The sequence below is a fragment of the Mobula hypostoma genome, chromosome 8 (genome assembly GCF_963921235.1).
Source record: "Mobula hypostoma chromosome 8, sMobHyp1.1, whole genome shotgun sequence".
Classification (NCBI taxonomy): Eukaryota; Metazoa; Chordata; class Chondrichthyes; order Myliobatiformes; family Myliobatidae; genus Mobula; species Mobula hypostoma.
The window spans coordinates 258,989-268,381 of NC_086104.1; the positions used below are offsets into that span (position 1 = coordinate 258,989).

At 42.2% G+C, this 9,393-nt stretch overlaps 1 protein-coding gene across 1 annotated transcript in view; it reads left to right on the top strand.

Annotated features, from left to right (window-relative positions):
- LOC134350315 (EMILIN-1-A-like) overlaps positions 1–1,937 on the top strand; it is a 108,811-nt gene extending 106,874 nt beyond the window's left edge. Inside the window, exon 8 of the mRNA XM_063055358.1 lies at positions 814–1,937. Coding sequence (XP_062911428.1) covers positions 814–1,142 — 329 coding nt within the window. The 3' untranslated portion in view covers positions 1,143–1,937. The remainder of the gene's footprint in view (positions 1–813) is intronic.
- The last annotated feature ends 7,456 nt before the right edge of the window (positions 1,938–9,393 follow it).

The window sequence follows — 9,393 nt, forward strand, 5'->3', positions numbered from 1 at the left end:
CAATGTAAACCTTAGTGTTACAAATCAAGTGAAACTGCTGAGAGAAGAAATCATCAAAGGGCTTAAAGCCATCGATAAGACCTTGCTACCAGGAAACCTCAAGCTCTGGTGCCTTCAGTGTGGATTGCTCCCTCGGGTGTTGTGGCCACTGACTCTGTATGGAGTCCCTATCACTCACATTGAAAAGCTGGAGAGGATAGTTAGTTCCTTCATTAAGAAGTGTATGAGCCTACCAAGATTGCTAAGTAACATCTACCTGTATAGCAAAGGAGCTCTGGGGCTGACTGAAGAGTTCAAGTATGCCAATGTGGGGCTTACTTCTGATTTGTAGTGTTCTATTGCTAACAGTGTCAGGTAGTGATTGGATGGGCTGAAGGGCTTACTTCTGGTCTGTAGTTTTCTATGTCTACAACAGAATCAGATGGTCATTAGATGGGCTGAAGGGCCTGTTTCTAGTATGTTGTATTCTATGATGTTGTATTCAGAATCAGACAGTGATCAGATGGGCCGATTGGCCTGATTCTGGTCTGTAGTGTTCTATGGCTAACAGAATCAGTAATCAGATGGGCAATGTCAAGATCTCGCTGGCTGGAGGAAAAGGTTTAAGGGCTCACATGATCTAATCTTTCTGATTCAGTACCTCAGCCTTAATTTGTTTTTTCCATTAGGTTCTCTTCCTTAGTTTTCTGGTTTACACATCTGCAGAAATTGGATTACATTACATACAGTGTTCCATTTGTTATATTTCTCAGTTCTGCCTATATCCCACTTCCGGACATTTCTTTTAAACTTAACTTTTCTGTTTGCCTTCAGGTACATTCACTGTCCCATTTGATGGCCGTTACTTCATCAGTGCTATTCTGACTGGACATCGCAATCAGCGTATTGAAGCTGTCCTCGCTAAATCCAACACAGGACTGGCAAGAATAGACTCTGGGGGCTTCCAACCAGAAGGGCTGGAGAACAGGCCAGTGATAGGACCCCAGCCTACGTCGGGTTCTCTGGGCATTTTCAACATAATTTTACCCCTCAGCCAAGGCGACACAGTTTGCATCGACCTTGTGACTGGCAAACTGGCCCACTCGGATGAACCCTCGACTATCTTTAATGGGGTTCTTCTGTACCAGGACAAAGACATTTGATGCCTCATCATTGCTCTGGGCTTAAGGTGGGGATATATTTATACACTAATATATTCGGAGCATCATTCACAAATGGGATTGACAACAGGAGTCCAATCTCTACATTAGTTTCTGCACTGCTGTTGAACTCTTATTTAATATAAAGCAATGTCTGATATCAGCTGCTGCTGTGGGAGGAAGACTTGGTGATCACAGTGTCTTCAATCACACTTTACATCTCTGTCTTATCTTTTCAAGAAGACTTAATTGAACCAAAGACTCAAGACCACCCAGTCACATCGATCTGAAATGGCGCTGAGGAGACATCCTGAATGGAAGAACAGACCCACCGGCAGTGCTTGCATCTGCTACGACAGAGTTTGAAAAGTGCCCAGGGACAGATTCCAAGTCTAGAACTGAAACCAGGATTTGCATTGCAGACTGATGTCACAGATGACTGGTTATAAATAAAATGAACTCACCAATTGTTTAACGCCGGGATTTTCTGATTTCCCTCCTCTCCGCTTCCTAATGCCCATTTTCACCTCCCCTAGTCCCAGTAATACCACTGTAGAATAATAATACTTTAATAATACCTTTACTCTAGAAAGCTATCATATGGCCTCACTCAAACTAAATCACGCAGAACAAGTAATCAAAGACTTGGATTAAACTGTTGGATTTTAAGGAATTTTGTGGAGAAATATAAAGATTGAGGCACAGCTGCCCAGAAGAGCCGCATTATAAGAGTACAGATGACGTACAACAATTGAAAGGCAATAAAACTGCAGAATGCTGAAAATCAGAAATTGAAAATATTTTCTGCTTTCATTTAAGGTCACAGATAGATTTGAAAGCAAGGGTAAAAGTGTTGTAAAACAAGGCACTGATGGGGCAGGGAGGAGTTCTGAGAACTGAAAAAACAGGCACTAAATCAACAGCATTTTCCACGGCTCCTTCAGTGTCATTTCACCGCTTAGCTGAGGAGAAAGCTTGTGACAGTTGGTGAGCGATGCAATAAGTGTATCAGAATTTTGGATAAGCAGCTGAACGGAAGGTTGAAGGTATGGTGCCCACATGGAGATAATAATTGAGTCTGCAGACAATAAATGGAGGATATAAATAGCAAGTAAAATGGAAATGGAACATACCAATGATCTGAAAGTGAGCAGTTTGGCAACAAAGGGGGAAAGGGGTTAGAAATATTTCACATCAAATTAACAGGCGATACATCCTCCCAAAGCCAGAAGGTGTAGACAATATGCAGTATTGCAGTTGGGACACACACGGCTACTGCAGCCTCGCTTCCAACCCCTTGTACACCAGTTCCTCTGATTTCAATTGGAGTAGGATGTTTGCAAAGGGGCGTCCAGAAAGCAGGATCCTTAAAACTACAAGAGCTCAAGATCTGCATGTTCCTCTTTGAGTGAAGGGCAAGGATAAGGTAGGGAACCCTGGATTACATTAGATATTACATCCTTGGCCAGGAAAACGGTTTGGGTCAGGTGTAGACAGCTGGGATTGTGAATCCCCAGAGGAGTATACTGAATACATAAGAAAGTAATCTGGAACAGGAATGTTAGATTTGTAGAAGATTGAGAGGCACAGATAGAATGGACAGCCAGCACTTTTTCCACAGGACAATAGCCAACACCAGAGGACATCCATTTAAGGTGAGTGCAGGAAAATTTAGGGGAGATGTCAGAGTGATGGGTGCCTGGAATGTACCGAAGGGGGGATGGTAGAGTCTGACACAATAGGGACATTTAATACTCTTAGATAGGCACATGGATGTAAGAAAAATGGAGGGTTATGGGCTGTGTAGGAGGGAAAGGTTAGATTAACCATGGAGCCAGTTTAAAAAGGTCAGCACAACATTGTGGGCTGAAGGGCCTGTACTGTGCTGTACTGTTTTATATTCTGTGTTAGTGGGTATGTCTTGTGGGAGGTTCACATTACTGTAGAGGTGCTGTACATTTTAAAACATATGGTAGATATCCAAGAATGCAGTGGGAAATGATATGCAGTTGATCAAGATCCCTCTATAATTTTTGATAAGTTTCGTCACTGACGATATACATAGAACATAGAATAGTACAGCGCAGTACAGTCCCTTCGGCCCATAATGTTGTGCCGACCCTCAAACCCTGCCTCCTATATAAGCCCCCACCTTAAATTCCTCCATATACCTGTCTATATTTTCTGATATGATCTGTAAATTTACTAACCAAACCTTGCACATTCCCATTAATGTACTGTAGATGATGTTGTGGCCATCACTGAATCGTGGCTGAAGGTTGGTTGTAGTTGGGAATTGAATGTCCAAGGTTACACGTTATATCGGAGGGATAGGAAGGTAGGCAGAGGGGGTGGTGTGGCTCTACTGGTAAGGAATGGCATCAAATCTGTAGAAAGACGTAACATAAGATCGGAAGATATTGAATCCTTGTGGGTTGAGTTAAGAAACTGCAAGGGTAAAAAGACGTAGATGCAGTTATATACAGGCCTCCCAATAGTGGCTGGGAGGTGGATAGAAACCATAGAAAACTACAGCACAGAAACAGGCCTTTTGGCCCTTCTTGGCTGTGCCGAACCATTTTCTGCCTAGTCCCACTGACCTGCACACGGACCATATCCCTCCATACACCTCTCATCCATGTATCTGTCCAATTTATTCTTAAATGTTAAAAAAGAACCCGCATTTACCACCTCATCTGGCAGCTCATTCCATACTCCCACCAGTCTCTGTGTCAAGAAGCCCCCCCTAATTTTCCTTTTAAACTTTTCCCCCCTCACCCTTAACCCATGTCCTCTGGTTTCTTTCTCCCCTTGCCTCAGAGGAAAAAGCCTGCTTGCATTCACTCTATCTATACCCATCATAATTTTATATACCTCTATCAAATCTCCCCTCATTCTTCTACGCTCCAGGGAATAAAGTCCTAACCTATTCAACCTTTCTCTGTAACTGAGTTTCTCAAGTCCCGGCAACATCCTTGTAAACCTTCTCTGCACTCTTTCAACCTTATTTATATCCTTCCTGTAATTTGGTGACCAAAACTGAACACAATACTCCAGATTCGGCCTCGCTAATGCCTTATACAACCTCATCATAACATTCCTGCTCTTATACTCAATACTTGGATTAATAAAGGCCAATGTACCAAAAGCTCTCTTTACGACCCTATCTACCTGTGACGACACTTTTAGGGAATTTTGTATCTGTATTCCCAGATCCCTCTGTTCTACTGCACTCCTCAGTGCCTTACCATTAACCCTGTATATTCTACCTTGGTTTGTCCTTCCAACGTGCAATACCTCACACTTGTCTGTATTAATCTCCATCTGCCATTTTTCAGCCCATTTTTCCAGCTGGTCCAAGTCCCTCTGCAGGCTCTGAAAACCTTCCTCACTGTCTACTACACCTCCAATCTTTGTATCATCAGCAAATTTGCTGATCCAATTTACCACATTATCATCCAGATCATTGATATAGATGACAAATAACAATGGACCCAACACTGATCCCTGTGGCACACCACTAGTCACAGGCCTCCACTCAGAGAAGCAATTCTCTACTACCACTCTTTGGCTTCTTCCATTGAGCTAATGTCTAATCCAATTTACCACTTCTCCATGTATACCTGGCGACTGAATTTTCCTAACTAACCTCCCATGTGGGACCTTGTCAAAGGATCACAGATTAAAACAGGAAGTAGAAAAGACGAGTCAAAAGGGCAATGTTATGGTAGTCATGGGAGATTTTAATATGCGGGTCATTTGGGAAAATCAGGTTGGTAATGGATCTCAAGAGAGTGAGTTTGTTGAATGCCTATGAGATGGCTTTTTTAGAGCAGTTTGTCATTGAGTCTACCAGGGGATCAGCTATACTGGATAGTGTGTTATGTAATAAACCAGAGGCGATGAGGAAGCTTATGGTAAAAGAACCGGTAGGAACCAGTGATCACAATATGATTGAGTTCAACTTGAAATTTGATAGGGAGAAAGTAAAGTCTGATATAGCAGTATTTCAGTGGAGTAAGGGAAATTACAGTGGTAAGAGAGAGGAGTTGGTCAAAGTAAATTGGAAGGAGCTGCTGGCAGGGATGTCAGCACAGCAGCAATGTCATGCATTTCTGGGAAAAATGAGGAAGGTGCAGGACATGTGTATTCCAAAAATGAAGAAATACTCAAATGGTAAAATAGTACAGCCGTGGCTGACAAGGGAAGTCAAAGCTATTGTAAAAGCAAAAGAAAGGGCATACAATAAAGCAAAAATTAGTGGGAAGATAGAGGATTGGGAAGTTTTTAAAAACTTACAGACAGCAACAAAAGCAACCGTTAGAAGGGAAAGGACGAAATATGAGAGCAAGCTAGCAAATAATATCAAAGTGGATAGTAAAAGCTTTATCAAATATGTAAAATATAAAAGAGAGATGAGAGTGGATATAGGACCTCTAGAAAATGAGGCAGAAGAAATAATAATGGGGGACAAGGAGATGGCTGATGAACTAAATTAGTATTTTGCGTCAGTCTTCACTGTGGAAGACACTAGCAGTATGCCTGATGTTGTAGTGTGTGAAGGAAGAGAAGTGGGTGCAGTTACTATTACAAGAGAGAATGTGCTCAAAAAGCTGAAAGACCAAAAGGTACATAAGTCCCCTGGACCAGATGAACTGCACCCTAGGGTTCTGAAAGAGGTAGCATTAGAGATTGTGGTGGCATTAGAAATGATCTTTCAAAATTCATTGGACTCTGGCACTGTACTGGAGGACTGGAAAATTGCAAATGTCATTCCACTTCTTAATAAAGGAAGGAGGCAGCAGAAAGGAAATTATAGACCAGTTAGCCTGACCTCAGTGGTCAGGAAGATGTTAGATTCAATTGTTAAAGATGAAGTGATGGAGTCCTTGGTGACACAGGACAAGATAGTACAAAGTCAGCATGGTTTCCTTCATGGAAAATCCTGCCTGACGAACCTGTTGGAATAATCTGAGGAGATTACAGGTAGGATAGATAAAGGGGATGCAGTGGATGTTGTATATTTGGACTTTCAGAAGGCCTTTGACAAGGTGTCACACATGAGGCTGTTTACCAAGTTAAGAGCCCGTGGTATTACAGGAAGTTACTAACATGGTCAGAGCATTGGCTGATTGGTAGGACACAGCGAGTGGGAATAAAAGGATCCTTTTCTGATTGGTTGCCAGTGACTAGTGGTGTTCCACAGGGGTCGATATTGGGACCACTTCTTTTCATGTTGTATATAAATGATTTAGATGACGAAGGGTCTCGGCCTGAAATGTCGACTGCGCCTCTTCATATAGATGCTGCCTGGCCTGCTGCGTTCACCAGCAACTTTGATGTGTGTTGCTTGAATTTCCAGCATCTGCAGAATTCCTGTTGTTTTAGATGATGAAATAGATGACTTTGTTGCCAAGTTTGCAGATGTTACAAAGATTGGTGGTGGGGCAGGCAGTGTTGAGGAAACAGGTAGGATGCAGAAGGACAGTGGCAGATTAGGAGAATGGGCAAGGAAGTGGCAAATGAGATATATTGTTGGAAAATCCATGTTCATGCACTTTGGTAGTAGAAATAAATGTACGGACTACTTTCCAAACAGGGAGAAAAATCAAAAAATTTGAGTTGCAAAGGGACTTTGTAGTCCTTGTGCAGAACACCTTAAAGGTTAACTTGCAGGTAGAGTTGGTGGGGAGGAAGGCAAATGCCATGTTAGCATTCATTTCAAGAGGTCTAGAATTCAAGAGCAAGGATGTGATGCTGAGGATTTATAAGGCACTCCCCTTGTGAGGCCTCCCCTTGAGTATTGTGAACTGTTTTGGGTTCCTCATCTTAGAAAAGATGTGCTGGCATTGCAGAGGGTCCAGAGGAGGTTCACAAGGATAATTCCAGGAATGAAAAGGTTATCATATGATGAACATATATATTTGTCATATACATTTATGATCTGGATGATGGGGTGGTAAATAGATTAGTAGGTATGCAGATGATACTAAGATAGGTGGAGTTATCGATAATGAAGTAGGTTTTCAAAGCTTGTAGAGAGATTTAGACCACTTAGAAGAGTGGGCTGAAAGATGGCAGATGGAGTTTAATGCTGATAAATGTGAGGTGCTACATTTTGGTAGGACTAATCAAAATAGGACATACATGGTAAATGGTAGGGCATTGAAGAATGCTGTAGAACAGAGGAGTCTAGGAATAATGGTGTATAGTTCCCTGAAGGTGGAATCTCATGTGGATAGGGTGGTGAAGAAAGCTTTTGGTATGCTGCCCTTATAAATCAGAGCCTTGAGTATAGGAGTTGGGATGTAATGTTGAAATTGTACAAGACATTGGAGAAACCAAATTTGGATTATTGTGTACAATTCTGGTCACCAAATTATAGGAAAGATGTCAATAAAATTGAGAGAGTACAGAGGAGATTTACTAAAATGTTGCCTGGGTTTCATCTCCTAAATTACAGAGAAAGGTTGAACAAGTTAGATCTTTATTCTTTGGAGCACAGAAGGTTGAGGGGGGACTTGATAGAGGTATTTAAAATTATGAGGGGGATAGATAGAGTTGATGTGGATAGGCTTTTTCCATTGAGAGTGAGGGAGATTCAAACAAGAGGACATGAGTTGAGAGTTAAAGGGCAAAAGTTTAGGGGTAATATGAGGGGGAACTTCTTTACACAGAGAGTGGTAGCTGTGTGGAACGAGCTTCCAGCAGAAGTGGTTGAGGCAGGTTCGATGTTGTCGTTTAAAGTTAAATTGGATAGATATATGGACAGGAAAGGAATGGAGGGTTATGGGCTGAGTGCAGGTCGGTGGGATTAGATGAGAGTAAAAGTTCGGCAACAACTAGAAGGGCCAAGATGGCCTGTTTCCGTGCTGTAATTGTTATATGGTTATATGATTATATAACATTTAATGACTCTGGCTCTGTACTCATTGGAATTCTGAAGGATGAGGGGGATCTCATTGAAACCTTTCAAATGCTGAAAGACCTGGACAGAGTAGATGTGGAAAGGATGTTTCCCATGTTGGGAGAATCTAGGACAAGAGGGTACAGCCTCAGGATAGAGGTGTGCCCTTTCAAAACAGAGATGTGGAGAAATTTCTTTAGCTAAAGGATGGTGAATTTATGGAATTTGTTGCTACATGCAGCTGTGGAGGCCAAGTCACTGGGTGTATTTAAGGCAGAGATTGATAGATTCTTGATTGGACATGGCATCAAAGGTTACGGGGAGAAGGCTGCAAACTGGGGTTGAGCAGGAGAAGAAAAAAAGAATCATCTATGATTGAATGGTGGAGCAGACTCGATAGGCCAGGTAGCCTAATTCTGCTCCTATGTGATATGGTCTATTAGTATTATGACAAGAGTGACATCAGCTCTGATCTCAGGTACACCGTTAGTCACAAGCCTCCAGTTTGAGAACAATGTTCCCCATTACCCTCTGCTTCCTACCATGAAGCTAATTGTGTATTCAATTAGCCAGCTTTCCCTGGATCCTATGCAAACTAACCATCCAGAGCAGCCGAACATATGGAACCAGATAGATTATGTTTACCAACCCGCCCTCAGCGGGCTTCTTGGTCACTTCATCAAGGAACTCAATTAAGTTTCTAAATCATGATTTCCCACACACAAAACCATGCTGATTACCCCGAAGAAACCTGTCTTTTCAGATGTATTGTATGTCTATCTTAGCCTTCAGAACCCTCTCCAGTAACTTTCCAATGAGATAATTCACAGGCTTTTCTCTGCTGCCTTTCTTAAATAAAGGAAAACTTTCACCAGTCTTCTAGCACACCAGCCATGACTAACAATAATGCAAATATCTCAGGCAGAACTCATGCATATTCTGCACTTGCGTCCCACCGGATCAGGCTCTGGTGACTTGTCTACCTTCTCACACTTTAAGACCACAACCCAGAATTAGGCCATTAAGCCCATTGAGTTTCGTCCACCTGATTTATTACCATAGAAACATAGAAAACCTACAGCACGATACAGGCCCTTTGGCCCACAATGTTGTACCAAACATGTACTTACTTTAGAAATTACCTAGGGTTACCCATAGCCCTCTAATTTTCTAAGCTCCATGTAGCCATCCAGAGCCTCTTAAAAGACCCTATTGTATCAGCCTCCACCACTGCTGCCGGCAGCCCATTCCACGCACTCACCACTCTCTGCGTAAAAAACCTACCCCTGACATCTCCTCTGTACCTACTTCCAAGCACCTTAAAACTGTGCCCTCTCATGTTAGCAA